The 17,978-nt window shown below is 45.8% G+C and overlaps 1 protein-coding gene across 6 annotated transcripts in view; it reads left to right on the plus strand.

Moving 5' to 3' along the window:
* Positions 1-17,978, plus strand: part of fars2 (phenylalanyl-tRNA synthetase 2, mitochondrial) — a 99,509-nt gene that overhangs the window by 20,698 nt on the left and 60,833 nt on the right. For all 6 annotated transcript variants that reach the window (XR_005071442.1, XM_037078889.1, XM_037078891.1 and 3 more), the window contains 6 exons: positions 5,098-5,435; positions 7,274-7,360; positions 8,054-8,113; positions 8,513-8,681; positions 8,764-8,926; positions 9,027-9,158. Coding sequence is in view for 5 of the 6 variants with exons in the window: in XM_037078889.1 (XP_036934784.1) it covers positions 5,116-5,435; positions 7,274-7,360; positions 8,054-8,113; positions 8,513-8,681; positions 8,764-8,926; positions 9,027-9,158 (931 nt within the window). In the remaining variant the exon portion in view is untranslated. The remainder of the gene's footprint in view (positions 1-5,097; positions 5,436-7,273; positions 7,361-8,053; positions 8,114-8,512; positions 8,682-8,763; positions 8,927-9,026; positions 9,159-17,978) is intronic.

Raw genomic sequence — 17,978 nt, forward strand, 5'->3', positions numbered from 1 at the left:
TGATGCGACACTGTAACCTTGGCGGCTGCTGCGTTCGTCTGCGGCGTCGTATTTCCTGCAGTCTGCTGTTTCCACTCTGCTGAGGCTCAGAGCTTTTTGTTTCACTTTCAGACACATTTGCGAGTTTGTTTCTCCATCTTTTGGACGTGTGGAGGGTGTTTTTTTTTGGGATGGAGCGCTGCAGCTCGTCCTTGGCGGCGTCTCTGTTGCCACCTTTAGTCAGCTGGCAGCGTCAGAAGTCACATCACAGCTTCACTGTTGGCTGCTGCCATGCTGGTTAGTCAGAACAACTTCTTGGCAGCAAAACAAGGGATTTTCTCAGCAACTTTCACACATGATGAATCATGTTTCACTTCCTCCAGAGCTCTTACATCGGTGCACATTTTATCTGTCTGTGCTGCACAATAATCTGCCATAGTTTTCATACCTGGTGCCTATTAGCTCTTATTTGTTCTGCATTAAAACGACATAAAACAAATGTGGCTGGCGAAGCAGCATCCTCCATCCGCACTAACATTCATATTTGAGATTATTACATCGACAATAACCTCAAATGTGCTCAGTGAAGAGTAACGAGAGGATCGAGAGAGCTCGGAGATTCACAGCTGAGAAATCACCTGAACTGAAGAGATTCTCAGTAAAGGAACACAAAAATGTAAATCCATCAGTCCTCCTCTCCTCCTCCTGAGGATATAAAGTCCTCCTCTCCTCCTGATGATATAAAGTCCTCCTCTCCTCCTCCTGAGGATATAAAGTCCTCCTCTCCTCCTCCTGAGGATATAAAGTCCTCCTCTCCTCCTCCTGAGGATATAAAGTCCTCCTCTCCTCCTCCTGAGGATATAAAGTCCTCCTCTCCTCCTGAGGATATAAAGTCCTCCTCTCCTCCTGAGGATATGAAGTCCTCCTCTCCTCCTGAGGATATAAAGTCCTCCTCTCCTCCTCCTGATGATATAAAGTCCTCCTCTCCTCCTCCTGAGGATATAAAGTCCTCCTCTCCTCCTCCTGAGGATATAAAGTCCTCCTCTCCTCCTCCTGAGGATATAAAGTCCTCCTCTCCTCCTGAGGATATAAAGTCCTCCTCTCCTCCTCCTGAGGATATAAAGTCAGATGAAGTGTGGTAGTCCACAGAACAGTTCTGGAGCTTCACAGTAAAACAGAGTTGCAGCGTTCTGCTGAACATCTGAAGCAGCTGAGACTTGATTTAAAACAGAGAAACAAGCTGGATACGATGTCACCAATGAACGTGTTGACTTTGTCTTTAAAATCTAAACTAATTAGCTCAGATTAAGCAGGTTTCCGCTTCTTGTGGTGGTGGGTTGAAGCATGTGGCCCCTCTGGAGGATCGATCTCTGGGGTCCCGTCTCCGTCGTCAGCCGTTAAAGAAGATACGAGCGGAGACGTGTGAAGAGTTTCACCAACAAACAGCAGCGTCTCCCCTCAGGACTCATTAAAGTTTGATCCTATCTAATATTAAGTTCACAACTCTGTGTTTTAAAAATCCATGTGATCGTTTCTGCTTCAGAAATCTCTCTGGTTTCCTTGGACCCTGTTTTCTGCCCTCAGATCTGAAGGCTTCAGGGTCACAGGTGTGCGTGACCTCTGACCTCCTGAGGCGCCTAAAACAGAATTTAAAATATGACTCTGAGAATATGTTCAATGTTTTCTTATGAGCCAAAGAGAATCTGTTTTATTTTCTCGTGCATTAAGAGTCTGATTGCTGCTGCTTCATAGAGACGTGACGTTTGATTTGTTTCCTGAATTTTTAAAGGTTTTTTGAGATCTTAACGATCATGAATGCAGATCATGGCGTCGTGTTGGATGGTCTTTCTGTGCGGGAGGTTTATTCTTCTCGCTGTCTGTTTGAATCTGCTCAGCTCAGGTCTCAACGCTGCGTGTGTGTGTTTACTGTACGTGTGTGTCCGTGTGCGTAGGCGTCCATATGTGTCTGTGCGGTGGCGTGTTCGGTGCCATGGGAACAGACATATGGCAGCGATCACATGCTCAGAAGAAGAAGGTCCGTCCCAGAGAGGAGGAGAAGTTGTTCTCAACCATTTTCAACCATCAGAGTGTCAGTATAAGAACAACGATGCAATCCCTTTTTTATTTTGCGTTAACATTTTTTTATTTTGCGTTAACATTCGCCACAGCAGGATCACGCACGTCCGTCACTGGTCGAGCTAGATATTGTCTGGAAATGTCATGTGACCTTTTTGTCATCATGAAAGATGAACGGCCTCTTCACCTTTTCCAGACCTTCACACATTTCTCAGGCCCAGAGAGAGTCTGTCGCTGCAGCATGAGGGAGATCAAACTCCAAATTACTGGGATTTCAACTATTGTTGGTGCTCGGTCTTTGAGTCGAGGCTCGAGCAGTTTATTTCCATCCTGGTCAGAGCGAAACTGATCGAGTAAATCAGCTCACAGAAGCAGAAGTGACAAACTAGTTCCTCTCTTGTTCCAGCTTGCAGAGTTTTGGACCATTTGTCAGACAAAAGAAGCCATTTGAAGATGTTATCTCGGGCTCAGGGAACATCTTGACATATGAAATACAGTCAGCAAGAAAATATCATCAAATATTTATTCAAAGACCTTTCTCTTCGCTTGAAAGTTTGCTGCGAAGTGGAGACACGAGCATATTTGCAGATGTGGAGAGAGTTTAATATATTCTCTGAGAACAAGGCCTTTATAGTACAAGTTGTTCATGAAGAGATAATTATAAGGCTTTGAAATACTGACAGGAACGTTTATGTTGCATGATGTTAGTCAGCATGTCACTTGACCCACGATACCTGAACTGTAACTTCAATTCTATTAAATAAACTGTCTGTTATTTCTTCAGCTTTATTACTGAAACACAACCTGCAGCAGAAATACTTCATGAGCTCTGAAGAAGAAAGCAGGTGTTCTGGATTAAGACGGAGACCACACAGACCTGTCTCCATCGTTCCTTGATATTCACGATCCCCAGTGGATGAATCTTAACCACAACTTCACTTTTCCAATCTAGAAAACTGACACGCAGACCTGAACTGTACTTTCAGTGATTTCCAGACATCTGTTAAGCTGAGGTGGTAATCCACTCAGATCTTGAGGCTCATCTTGTCAATACATTAGATAAATCAGATCATGAAATTACTGTGTTATACAAATGTAAGTGGTCCTAAATCACTCCCCTGTGGGGCTCCACATGTTCAGATGAGTTCTATGTGAATGACCTTGAACACCTGAACTTGGTTGGTGTTGGTGACGAGATGCGAGACATGGCTTCTCTTCTCTTTACCACTAAAGTGTATTTATGTTGGCTTTGCTTCAGGCAATTAAAACACTGCAGGAAACCCTGAGAAGACACGAGTGCTCTGCAGAGGACGTCTTCAGTTCTGGTCTTTCCGTGACCTTTCCTTTAGCGCTGGTCTTTGGACAAATTATGAACTTTGTGCACAAGACGAATGAAGGCCGAGCTACACTGACCTTTACTGAACATATTAATGTTTTTCAGAGGAGGAGTTTTTGGGGGGTGGATTCAAGAGCTCTGTCCTCCAAATAAAAATGTTGTATTGTTTATAATGATGGGGTGTGATGATCGCTGTGGCCTGTAGGGGTCATTATCAGTGCTTTTACTGCCGTACGTCATCATGAAATTATTCCTCAACGTACTTTATTTTGATGTTCCTGTAAAAGTCAAAATGACCTTCAGATGTCCCTTTACACAACAACCGGGTTCATAGTGTGTGTGTGTGTGTGTGTGTGTGTGTGTGTGTGTGTGTGTGTGTGTGTGTGTGTGTGTGTGTGTGTGTGTGTGTGTGTGTGTGTGTGTGTGTGTGTGTGTGTGTGTGTGTGTGTGTGTGTGTGTGTGTGTGTGTGTGACCTCAGCACCGTCCAGTCCAGTATAATATGACACCAGCAGCAGAGCTGAGGTAAAAGCTTCGTGGATTTAGGAACAATAATCCATTTTGCTGCAATGCCACTGCAATGCAACACCCTTTGTCTTGTTCAGGGATGCTCCCTGTGTGTGTGTGTGTGTGTGTGTGTGTGTGTGTGTGTGTGTGTGTGTGTGTGAATGGACAAATGTTTGAGTGGGACAGATAAACGCATGACTGTCTCATCTCCTGTTGGAGGTTAAATGATAGAAAGAAGGAAAAGGGACTCAGATGAACCTTTGTTTTTGATGTTTGTGTGTTACAGTTGTTATAAAATGTGTGTGTGTGTGTGTGTGTTGTCAGCTGTTGCTCTCACCTCACCTGACCTCCGTTGACAACCTGGTGGTTTGTTTACGATGGGCTCTAATTCACTTCCTGCTTGCCTCCCTCTCCCCTGTCCACTGATATGATGGACTGAAGCCTCTCTGACTGATCGTGAGCTCCTCAACCTGCTCGTGATGAGTTGGTGAAGGAAGAGACCAAACCTGAGCGAACAGGACGGGAGTTATTGGACCTGCTCCAGTCGGATCTGCAGGAAGTGTAAATTAGAGTTCTGCTGCCCCCTGGTGGCCAAAAAGAAATTAATGTAGCTTTAAGTCCACGATCGTCATCCGAGGGTGTTTTCATGAAAACACTACGTGAAAGTTAACAAGGTTTAAATAAAGGTTTAAAAAAACACTAAATGACACCCCTAGCTTAGCATAAGCTGGCAGCTAGCTTGGTGTTAGCCTGCAGCTAGCTTGGTGTTAGCCTGCAGCGTCACTTCCAGACTCTTCTTCTGTGTGCTGACGATCAGCTGACTGGTACCAGAGGGAACTCTGACAGCGTCGGACATGTTGGTTTATTTTTCTTCTTCAGAGATCTTTTACTGATTTGAGAAGAGGGTTCACTCTGGACAGATCTGAGAAACTGAACTCTGTAACAAACTGAATTTATATATTTTTTTTGTTTATTGTTGAATCACTGAAGGCTGCTGTTTTTTGTGAATCTTGATTTTGGTGAACATCATTTGAAACAGCATGAAGTCGGTCAGTTGTTGTAAAATATCCCTATGCAAAGTTTAAAGGAGTAAATGACAGTTTTAAATGGTTATAAAATGTGATGATATTTCTGTGATTTCATGTTTCTGACACGCAGCTACATGCTAATATTGTTTCTGTTGTGTTCTCATGTCTTTCAGCTCCATGGACCAATCGTCATGAAACTTGTCAGAACCCCCTTCCCATTGCTCCTCCCTCTCCTCCAGACCCCGCCCCTTCCTCTGCTCCATCGCTGCTGCCTGTCAACGCTCTTAGCCAATAGCAGCGCAGCATCACACAGATGGCTCAGCACAGACAGCTCCACCCCTCAGCCTGTGATTGGTCAGGACTCGGTGGAGTTGCTGGGTCAGTCCTACCCTCGCGACGACTACACCAACGTCACGCCGAGGATCTTGGCCAAGGTCGGACGCAATCTCCACAACGAGTCCCATCATCCTCTGTGGCTGATCAAGGAGCGGATCAAAGCTCACTTCTACAGGTACGAGTCCAGTAAAGGTGAAGTCCGCCATGTTCTGGTACAACTCTGACAGCCGGTGACTCACCGGGCCTCAGCAGAACAATCAGTTTGGACTCTGCAGGCTTCTGCCACTTCTTCTTACATTAAAACCACATCTGGTGAATTAACTGTAACATCTTAAAGCTGCTGTTGGTAAGATAACAGTACAGACATGTCAGATGCTGACACTTTGAGATTGTGGGGTTGGATGAAGATTATTGATTGAAGAGGCTCATTTGCAGTTTTTGTCAAATACTGAAGCTTTGGGTCGATATTAAATCCAGAATTCAAACCCAGAGTATCGAGACTCAATCGACTGTCTCTGATGCTTCCAATGAGTCAGCATTCACCCTGGAACTACACCTGTCCTCAACAAGGCAACCGGAAAACTGATTTCTATCAAGTTCCATCAGGATTTTCATGGTTTCTTTTCTTTTTCAGCGATCCTCTATTGATCTGTTTGAGGAGAGGGTTCACTCAGATAGTTGATCATGTGGTTTTCATGGTCTCCAGAGGATGAATCCTTAAATGACTTCCTGATCCTCCTCTAATGGAATCAGGTCAAAACTGCCACTTGTCTTAAATCTGACCCTGGACGGTCGACAGTGTTGTGGTGTGAGTGCCAGTCGATCCGGCGCCATCTTTACATCCAGTTCTAAATAACGTCTCGATGGTAAGAGCGACATCGCGGAGCTGCTAGTGTGACTGTGACTGTTCAACTGTGTCAGCTCTGCAGCTCGAACTACAAATGTTCTATTGTTGTGAAATTTTAACTTTATATGTGAATCTTCACACTTCAGGTGTGAATGTTCACACGACTCCCTGATTTAATGTCCTCAGAGTGTGTGTGTGTGTGTGTGTGTGCGTGCGCGCGTGTGTGTGTGTGTGTGTGTGTGCGTGTGCGCGCTCTCATTTTCACATCCAGATAAACCCGGTCCGTCCTGTCGGTCCATGCGTTGGTGCCACATGTTGGTGTATACTGCTGTTGTTTCTGCTGACTGCCTCTCTGCAGCCTCGCCGTGTCTTCAGGGACGGTCGGGTGTAAAAGTTTGCTGCACTGCTCACAGCGGTGAAATACAGCGAGGCTGCTGGTTATGTTCCACACTCGCCATAAAGAACCAACACGCGGCAGCGAGCGCATTAATAATGCTGCATTAATAAGTCATTAAGGAGTCACAGAGTGTGTGGTCTGACAGTGGTTTATGACTCTGCCATTTCACAGGTCGTGAACTTTACTCTTTAGAAAATCCTGCATGCTCTGATAGCAGCAGGACAGCAGACTCTGAGGACACCTGAGGGCTGCTGGGTAATTTTCAAACAAGATGAGAACTTGATCAGCAGCTGCTCCACATTAACGCTGCGTCGCTCTGTCCGGTCCGACTTCTTCGGGTTCTTTTTGAGGAGGACTGTAATGAATCCTGCAACATGAATAAAACCCTGTTAATCTGAGTCACAGTCGGCTGCTGCAGGAAGCTGCGATGTTGTCAGAACAATTAATGCAGATTCAACTGATCCCTGTGAGTTCTGCATGATCTTGTAATTTTGTCCCAATGCAGCAACTAATCATTATACTTTCTTGCAAGTTTCACTAATCAGAGCAGTGCACGTGGTGTTTTCTCGGGCGGTAAAGATGGTGTTGAGCTCAGGATCTAAAATCCGCCGCTGTGTGGTCGACACTTGAAGGTTTACTATCTGTCAGGTTTTATCTGTCCTCCTCCAGCAGTGTGTTTGTTCCTCTCTGTCGTTGTTGTTTGTTTTGGACGACTTCACATCGTCCACGTCAGCTCTGCTCATCCATCATCTCTCTCTGTCCTCCACAGTGCCTACATCGGTCGCTGGGGAAACCCGCTCTTCTCTGTCCATGATAACCTGAGTCCAGTGGTGACCGTGGAGCAGAACTTTGACAGGTCAGCACATTAATGATTGATTGATTGTTTCACAATACAGTAAAGATATAAAGCGTGCGACTTCTGCATCAAAATGTGTGAAACCAACTGGACCTTTGTTCTGTGTGGTGTTGAGTTCTGTTCTCACATCATCTCAGATGTGTCCAACAAAGTTCCAGCAGAGAAATCCTCCAGAGTTTCATCTGCTCGTCTGTCTGTAACTTCAGGAGAGTCAGAGAGGAAGGAAGTCTGAGAACCAGACCCAACAGAACCAGAAGAACTCTGTAGAACATTAGAGAGTTGAGATCAAGCTCTGAGTGAAGTCAGCACTCAGCAGAGACTCTGGTTCTGGTTCTGGTTCTGGTCTGTCTCCTCTCTGTAACATTACATTCATGAAGTAAAGTCCATTTCCCCTCCAGCTCCAGTCAGCAGAACAGAACAGAACAGAACCCGACAGTGGAGGTCTTCTCCGGATCACTGCTGCAGTCAGGCTGATCAACAGGAGTGAAGAGAAATCACCTTTTTAATCCCACAAGTTACAAAGTCCTCTGTGTTCACGGCTCCGGATCAGAACCAGATGAGACTCTGAGTTCTGAGTCTTTAATGAACAATAAAAGTCACTTGAAGCATTTTACCGATGTGTGTTTGTGGAAACTTCGATTTATTTTTGCCGTTATTCGTGAAGTAAATCTGTTTTTCCGGTTTGATTGGCAGCTTGCTGATCCCGCCCGACCACCCCAGCAGGAAACGAGGAGATAACTACTACCTGAACAGGTGAGTGACACGGCTCATCACCCACAATGACGTTTCAGCCCAGTCCAGTGAAAAACAAGGATCTGTTGAGGCCGAGATTACGCATACAGAATCATTACAACGATGATATTTAGCTCCAAGGATCAATTTCATACTTCATAAAACCTTAGGAAGTTCCCATAAAGGTTACTTCAGAGATGAGCTGGAAAAAGTTCAGAATTCTGTTGAAGATCGACTCTTTATTCTTTACTCAAGAATTCAAACTGCTGGTTTGAATAAAAAAAGACATACGTTTATGAAATGACATGAAATGTGAAATTTACAAGTAAAGACACTCTACAGATTAGCTCCTCGAATGCCGATCGATCACCTGACTCCAGTTTTTAATCACTGAGCATGTTTCTGGTTGTTGACGAGCAGGCAGACGATGCTCCGCGCTCACACCTCCGCCCACCAGAGGGAGCTGGTGCGGTCCGGTCTGGACGCCTTCTTATTGGCCGGAGACGTTTACAGGCGGGATGAGATCGACACCAGCCACTACCCCGTCTTCCACCAGATGGAGGGAGTGCGACTCTTCTCCAACCACGAGGTAGGACGCCATGTTTGACAGTCTGACCTTGAATGACGAAGAGAGACGGTCAGGATGTTCCAGATATTTTTTTGTCCTGCAGCTGTTTTTGAAGGTGCAGAACGGCGAGGAGCTGTCTCTGTTCGAGTCTGGAGGTCGACGGTCGCCTCACAAGCAGGAAACACACAGTCTGGAGGCCGTCAAGCTGCTGGAGTTCGACCTGAAACACACTCTGACTCGACTCGTCACGCACCTGTTCGGACAAGGTGAGACTGCCAGAGCCAGGAAGTGACATCACATCCTGTCGTTATGCAGGTCACTAAAATTCTTCCTCTTCTCCTCCTCCTCCTCCTCTCGTCTCCTCAGATGTGGAGGTGCGGTGGGTCGACTGTTACTTCCCCTTCACTCATCCCTCCTTCGAGATGGAGGTGCGTTTCCAGGGCGACTGGATGGAGGTGCTGGGCTGTGGCCTGATGGAGCAGGAGCTGCTGAACTCTGGTCAGAGCACACACACACACACACACACACACACACACACACACACACACACACACACACACACACACAGTGTCTGTGTGGGTGGACGGTAGTTGTGGTGTGAATGAAGCCTGCAGCCGTTGTTGTTTCTCTGGCAGGTTTTATTTATTTTATTGCCGTCGGGTCAAAGTGGACTCAGAACGTCCCGCCCACGTTCACACATTAAATTCTCTTCCTCGTTTCTATTAACCTGCTTTCTGAGAACCGACAACACTTCAGAACCATTTTGAATCGCTCGGTGTGTAACTGTCGGTTACTGACCAGCGTCATCAGCAACACATTCAGGTGACACACCAGGTTGTGTCTCTGTGATGGACCTGACCGTCGCAGCGACACAACCTGATGTGTCGCTGATGACATCATCATCTGCCCTGGAAGCTCAGGAACACACACACTAACACACACACTAACACACAGTGTGTAAACAGGCAGGTCAGAGATTGATCGGTGGATCCGTTCATCAGTGTCGGACACACAGACAGAACAAACACTTTAACAATGAAACAACTCAAACACACACGTGCAGACGTCTCTCTCTCTCTCTGTCTCTCTCTCTGTCTCTCTCTCTCTCTGTCTCTCTCTCTCTCTCTCTCTGTCTCTCTGTCTCTCTCTCTGTCTCTCTCTCTCTCTGTCTCTCTGTCTCTCTCTCTGTCTCTCTCTCTCTCTGTCTCTCTCTCTCTCTGTCTCTCTCTCTCTCTCTCTCTGTCTCTCTGTCTCTCTCTCTGTCTCTCTCTCTCTCTGTCTCTCTGTCTCTCTCTCTCTCTGTCTCTCTCTCTGTCTCTCTCTCTCTCTGTCTCTCTCTCTCTCTCTCTCTGTCTCTCTGTCTCTCTCTCTGTCTCTCTCTCTCTCTGTCTCTCTGTCTCTCTCTCTGTCTCTCTCTCTCTCTGTCTCTCTGTCTCTCTCTCTCTCTCTCTCTCTCTCTCTCTCTCTCTCTCTCTCTCTCTCTCTCTCTCTCTCTGTCTCTCTCTCTGTCTCTCTCTCTCTCTGTCTCTCTCTGTCTCTCTCTCTGTCTCTCTGTCTCTCTCTCTGTCTCTCTCTCTCTCTGTCTCTCTGTCTCTCTCTCTGTCTCTCTCTCTCTCTGTCTCTCTCTCTCTCTGTCTCTCTCTCTGTCTCTCTCTGTCTCTCTCTCTCTCTCTCTCTCTCTGTCTCTCTCTCTCTCTCTGTCTCTCTCTCTCTCTGTCTCTCTCTCTCTCTCTCTCTCTCTCTCTCTGTCTCTCTGTCTCTCTCTCTCTCTCTCTCTCTCTCTCTGTCTCTCGCCCCTCGCTCTCTCCTGTCAGCCTGCTAAGTGGCTAGCTTGCTGCTTTGCCCTTGAACAAAGCTGTAGCCTGGCGCTCCACTTCACCACTGCTTGTTCCAATCAATAATACATGCTTTAAGACGCAAAGAGCGGCCGGATCACTGCAACGCTACTGTGTGTGTGTGTGTCAGAGAGCACTTAGTTAAGAACATGTCTCTTTATGTTGACACGCTTCACGCTGACTTGCTCATTTTGCCGTTTGCTGAAGTTTGTACAGACGTGAATGAACTCAACATGGCGGCTGCTTCCTTCTTAAAGGTCGAGTCTTGACTTCAGGTGGTAACACTGGACGTAGTAACTGTAATATATTACTGTGACAGGTTACTTACAGGTATGGTCAACAGTGATGATTGCTCCGTCGGTTGATAGATAATCAGCAGCTCTGATTAGATTTTCTGTTGATTTAATATTTCAGACAGTTTTTGGGAGTAAACATTTGAAGTTGTGATGTTGGACGCAGTTTGAAAATAGTCGACTTCCAGATTCTGTTTTAGAGTTCTGGTTCTGTCTTGGTTTGACCTCCGAGCTCTGCACAGTGACATCAGTTTGTCCTACAGCTGCAGTTTCTTCCCCTGCCAGAGGGGGGAGCTGCCGGTCAGGTCAGGAGGAGGTGCAGGACGTGTGGAGGGTCCCTCCATCACTCCTGCAGAAATCATTTTCACCTGCTCTATTATTGAACACAGATCCCTCTCACTGCTCACCTGTCTCTCTCTCTCTCTCTCTCTCTCTCTCTCTCTCTCTCTCTCTCTCACATTTGCGGGCATGTAGCTCTATGTCTGCAGGTGCGTATGTGTGTGCGCGTGCGTGCGAACGTGTGTGTGTGTGTACATGTCTGAATCCATTTCCTGCAGTGCACCACGACTGAAATAGACTGTTTCAGGACACATACAGCGAGATGGAAGCGCCTTTGGCCATTTTACACTTTGGCTGTGCCTGTGTGTGTGTGTGTGTGTGTGTGTGTGTGTGTGTGTGTGTGTGTGCGTGTGCGTGTGCGCGTGTGCGTGTGCGTGTGCGTGTGTGTGACTCTGCTCTCCATGTATTTCCTCCTGACAGTTGGAGCGGTAGGAGGTTAAATTGATGCTGAGGTCCAAACAGAGGCAGAGGAAGTAGAAACTCTATCACACACACACACACACACACACACACACACTATGATGTACACTACCTGGTTGTTATGTACACATTGTTACAGTATTTCTACTATTCTCTATTTTCCACATATATCTGCAGTGTTCAGTTTTCTGTCCCTCCAAATATAGTTTTGTGTAATAGCACTATTTTTAAAACAGGAAAATTCCCAAATTCTCAGAAAGGAACAAAATACTTTGTGCCAAACAATAAAAAACTTATATTAGACATCACAAAAAGGAAAAGTATTTTCTGATATTTGAGCTTAAAACTCATCACAGAGGTACACGTGCACTGATGGAATGTAACTAGATACTTTTACTCAAGTACTTTACTTCAGGACAGTTTCTAGGTACTTTTTTCTGCTACTCTAAAGTGAAACTTTTGCCAAAATGCAACCCAGGCACTTGTAAAATTTACCGTATTGTTGTTTTTGGGTCAAGCTGAATGCTGAATGAATCTCTACACATGAACACCAGCACTGACAACATTGTTTGTGTACACAGAGTTACTAAAAAGAAAGTTTTTGAACAGCTCATGTTAGCAGCAGCTTGTTCCGCTCGCCGCCGTCCTGCCAGTGTAGAAGAGTCGACCTCAGAATGAGACGTAACCTGGAGGACAGTTAAGGTGAATCTTAAAAGTGCCTCTTTCGTCATAATAATGCTTTTACATGAAGGTTTGACTTGAGTGCGTTCACAGAAGCAGCCTAAGTTGGGTTTTGTTGAGAGTTCAAGTTCAGAAGTCGTCTCTCAGCTCTCCTCCCGTCAGTGAACGGCTCCAGATCAGAACCTCAAGAGACTCCAGCAGGCCTGGTTCTGACCCGACTCTCCTCCTGAGTTGTAGTTTAATTTGATCTAAAGTGAAATGTGTGAGTAGATGTTGTGTGTGTCGTGTGGACGAGTTTACATTGAGATAAACAACAACATGACCTTCGTCATGACGCTCCTCTTCCTCTTTTTGTTTCCTCATTCATCCCTCGCTCATTGAAAACTCAACACATCAGCAGTTGTAGCCGAACACATGATGTCGCTCTGCACTTCATTCACAACACAATCCACTGTGTGTGTGTGTGTGTGTGCGTGCGTGTGCGCGCGCATGCATGTGTGCTCGCGCGGTGTGTGTGTGTGTGTGTCTCCACAGTATGAATGTCAAGAGCATTGCTGCAGTGCCAAGGGCAGAGAGACACTGCCAATGTTATCCCGCTCTCTCTCTCCCTTACACACACACACACACACACACACACACACACACACACACACACACACACACGCCTGCACACACTTCTCTGCTCTCATTTCATTATTCTTCTTCCCTTAATTTGCTCACTCTCTTGACTGCCGGAGTCAAGTTTGTCAGCATGTCATACACACACACACACACACACGTGCACACACACACACATGCACACGCCTGCCTCATTCTCACTCTCTCAACTCTCTTCACACTCTCCACCTCCCCTTCGTATCCACTGCGGCAGTGTGGCTCCGTTACCTTGGAAACCACTCATTCACCCCCCCAACACACACACACACACACACACACACACACACACACACACACACACAGACTCTCACACACACACTTTTTTCTGGAGCACTGAGAGTGAGAGACAATGAGGAAGAGTCGGCGACGAGGGGGCGAGCGAGTATAGAAGTCAATGTGATGAGGAGAGAGAGAGAGGGAGGGGGAGGAGCACAGAGGAAGCAAGGAAGGGAAGGAGAGAAGGAGGCGAGGGAGGAAGGGAAGAGACATAATAGGAGGAAGATGGAGGGAAAATTAAACGAGTGGCATGACTCCTCATGGAAGTGGCAACAGGGGACACCAGTTGGTGTGTGTGTGTGTGTGTGTGTGTGTTATTTAATGGTGTGGTAGCGTGACTGCCATATGTGTTGCCTGAGGCCCCAAGTGATGAGGGAGAGAGTTAATGAGAGGTGTAAGAGGAGGGAACGGGGGAGGACGGGGGAGAAGAAAGTAATGAGAGAGGAGAGGAGGGAGGAGAACAAGGAGGAAAGGAGGTACAAGGGTGAAGGAAAAAAGGGAAATAAGCAAACAAGGAAATTAGCAAGGAAGAAGAGAAGACGTCATCGAAAGGAAAAGTGAAGGAGTAATGAAAGAAGGGCTGTAGCTGGCCCTAAGGAAAGGATGGATGAAGGAAAGAGATGAGGAGGAAACGGGGGTAAGAAAAGGAAACAACAGGGAAAGGAAGGATGGAGGGGAGTGAGAGAGGAGGGAAGGAAAAAGGGAAGAGATGAGGAGGAACAAGGTGGCAAAGAAAGGAAACAGAACGAAGAGGGCAGAAAGGTGGGAGATGAAGGAGAAATGAGGTAGGATGTGGAGTGTTGGGGGGAGAGGGAGGGAAAGGAAGGAGAGGGAAGACATGGAGGAAGAGATCGAAAGAAAAGATGAATAAAAGTGAGGAGGGATGAAGGAAGGACTGAAGGTGGCCCGGAGGAAAAGGGAGTGAGGGAGGAGAATTCATAGGAAAGGAAGGAGAAGAGGGAGGAAAGGTGGTTAACAGGAAAGAATGAACGGAGGGATGGATGGTGGAGAGAGAGAGAGAGAGAGAGGAGGGGGGGAATAAATGTCTTCATTAATTCACTGATGAGGGGAGAGCGAGGTAGAGACAGACTGGAGAGAGAGAGTCTTTTTCTTCTTCTCTGCTTCTTATTCATCAAAGTCCCCGGAGACGGAGTCCCTGCGCACACACACACACACACACACACACACACACACACACACACACACACACACACACACACACACACACACACACACACACACACACACACACACGTCAACTTGTGTCTTAATATGTCAGCATATTTGTGTGTATCCTGTTATTTGTGTGTGTATAGATAGATATATAGATATCTATTTGTGTGTGTTTATCCATATAGATAGATATCAGTGTGTGTGGATCATTGAAGTTGTATGTTTGTGTACTTATTTGTGTGTTTTTATTGTATTTGTGTGGTTTTCTGTGTGTATTTTGTGAGACTGTTCAGACAGACTCACTACATGATGAACACAATATAACAGGCAGAGCTTCCATATGTTACATATATACGTGTGTGTGTGTGTGTGTGTGTGTGTGTGTGTAATATTATATTATAATGTCCGTACTTGTATTTGTTGGTTGGATGTTTGTGTGTGTCTTTCTGTGTGTAGTTTCTTATGTGTTTGTTACTCTGAATGACCTTTTTTTGTGTTGCTTGTCCGCTTCACTGTCCTCGTGTGTGTGTGTGTGTGTGTGTGTGTGTGTGTGTGTGTGTCCCAGGGGTTTCCCTCCAGTGTCGGCGGGCAGCATATGGGACTTGGCGCTAATGACCACACCTCCTCGCCAAAACCTGATTTACACACACACTCACACCCCCCATGGGACAGGATGGTGTGTGTGTGTGCACGTGCCGACATGATTGTGTGTGTGAGTGTGTGTGAGATGAGGGTGGAGGCTGAAATCTGATTAAAGTCGTGTTGGCGACAATTAACAGCCTTTCAGACCCGCCGCCCCGGGCCCTGTGGGACTGTGTGTGTGTGTGTGTGTGTGTGTGTGTGTGTGTGTGTGGTTCAGGTGGCAGGATTAATCCCCCCCCCCACCTCTGAATAAATCATGCGACCCTTCCCCTCCCTCCTTTCATCCCTCCATCCGTCCATCTCTCATTAAACCTCGTCTGTCACCACGACGACGCTTTCACTCCTTCTCCTCCTCCTCTCTTGTTGTTTCTGTTGAGTCTGCAGTTTCATTGCCTCCTTCTCTCTTTGTCTTTCTCTCCCTCCGTCGGTCTGAGGATGGAGGGATGTGAACACCAGAGAGTCAGAAGTGTGGCGACCTCAGGCTTGTAAAGACCCGCCTCCTCCTCCTGACCTCTGACCCCTCCATGCTGATTGACAGCTCCTTTCATCTCTCCATCTACCCACCACAGCCTTCTCTCCTTCATCTCTTCTTTTATTCATATAAAATCCTCCATCATCCCTCCATCCTTTCTTCCATTCTTCTACCTTTTCAACATTCATCATGTGTCGTTCCTCTGCTCTTCCATCATCATCATCCCTCCATCTCCTTTCTTTTCTTCCCCTCAGCTTTGTTTCCTTATTTTTTTCTTTCTTTCATCCATTTTTTTTATTTTACAGCTTTTGCTTTTCTCCCTTCTCTTTTCTTTCATCACTCCATCTTTTCCTTCTCTCGTCAACATTTTGTAAGAAGTGACGCAAAACACTCAGAGGCTAAAGAACGAGTCAGTCAGTGACAGTGCAACAATTCCAACATCCAAAAATCTAAAATCTATCCTCTAAAGGTGTAACCTGACATGACGACAGGAGCAGAAACAGACGAGTCACACAGAGCAGGAAACAGGACGGGAAACCAAACAAAGACAGGAAGGAGAAAACATGACACTTTGAGCATAATGCAGGAAATAACAAAATTAAAACTCAGGACCATGAACCTCTTCTTCATCTGTCCACCCACCTTTCACTTAATGTGCATCTCTTCATCTTCCTCATCCTCTTTTTTCCATCATGTCTTCCACCTGCAGTCGTCCCTCATTCTTTACTCTTTCCCCTCTCAAATCATTTCCTCCTGTTTCCTTTCCTTTCCTTTCCTTTCCTTTCCTTTCCTCTTTGTTATTCATTAATCTCTCACTCCCAGTGTGGATAATAACTGGTGGACAGCTGGTGCCCACACACACACACACACACACACACACACACACACACACAGTCTGTCTGGATGTTCACTGATGTTTCTCGCGTTCACAGACACAATAATATAATAATTATATAAAAATGTCAGAATGATAGAAAAGGAACAACCTCTTTGCACACACACACACACATGCACTATTAAATATCTGCACAAAACAATACAAACAAACCAGAAGAAGAAGAAACTCTGAAAAGAAGAAGAAATAAAACACAAAAACTCCTTCTCATTGTGTGTGTGTGTGTGTGTGTGTGTGTGTGTGTGTGTGTGTCTCTGGGGTGTGCGAAGGGCAGAACAAACATTTGTTTGTGCAGCGATCCATCTCAGCCCGGCCTGCTGCCTCCATAACAAACAGACCAGAGGGGGGAGAAGGGAGGAGGAGGAGGAGGAGGAGGAGGAGGAGGGAGGGACAGTGAAGGAGAGACAGAGTGTGTGACAGAGAGAGAGAGAGAGGTTTAATCCACCTGACTCAGGTAAAAAAGGAGTTTATGTGTAACCATCGATGAATCTCAGCAGGATCAATGATATTTATTATTTATTCATCTGAGTGTCACATGAGGCCAAATCATACTGGAGTAGAGAAAAATTAAGATAAAATATGACTTTATATATTACTATGTAATACATATTATATCATATCATATATGTTACTATATAATATCTAATTTAATATTATATGCTTGAGTAAAAGTATGTGACATGATGTGTCCTTCAGCTCAGATCTGAAATTCAGTCTGAATTAATGATGTTTATGTAGCTTTCAGTGTTCTGCTGTTTGAATATGATCTTCTCTGCCCGTCCTACAGCCTACAGCAGCCAGAGAGAGTTCAGATCAGTCATATCTGGTTCCTCTCAGTGTTTAAACTTGATGTAGTTTTCTGTGTTCTGCTCTTTGAATCGTCTGTTTTTCCAGCTCAGCTCTTGTTTCTGACTCTTTTCTCTGCTCACAGTTAGTGTGAAGAAGGAAGTAAAGAGCTGGAATGAGTTTAATGCTGCTGTTCAGCGGAGGTTCCTTCAGTTTTGTAGTTGGTGTTTGAGTCTCAGGTGCTGGTGTTCTGCTGTTAATGCATGATGAACCTGTTTCGTCACGTTCGGTCTCTGTGTTGTGGCACTGCAGTGTTTGCTGAATGCACTAAAACCATCATTTGTGCCAAGATCAAACAAATGTGTTGAACAAGAAGAGAGACTTTGTTGGATGTGTGCAGAGGGAACACGTTCATTAACAGACGTAGAGACAGTTGGGCTGAAGAAGTGGAGCAGAAACAGTTCTCAGGGAGGAAGTCGGCTGAAATCTGCTATTATTTCATCCAGAGATCCTGCGTGGAGACGGGAACACCACTCCTGATATTTAATATGCGTGGATGTGTGTGTGTGTAATGTCTTCATCATGCAGGTTTCTCTGCTCCACAACAACAACAACAGTAGCAGCAGCAGCAGCAGCAGCAGGATCTTCTGGCTGAGCAGGTTCCATTCTGACTGTTAAATATTAAAGCGGTGTAAGTGAGCTCTGCAGAGAGTCAGTCTGCTGCTGCTGCTGCTGCTGCTAAAAATACTCTGCAGATAAAATTAGATCACATTTCATGTTGAAGGTCTTAATTTCATTCAGAGGGAAACGTGTTGTTTTTAACTTGCAGCTGTGTGTGTGTGTGTGCGT

The sequence above is a fragment of the Acanthopagrus latus genome, chromosome 19 (genome assembly GCF_904848185.1).
Source record: "Acanthopagrus latus isolate v.2019 chromosome 19, fAcaLat1.1, whole genome shotgun sequence".
Lineage (NCBI taxonomy): Eukaryota > Metazoa > Chordata > Actinopteri > Spariformes > Sparidae > Acanthopagrus > Acanthopagrus latus.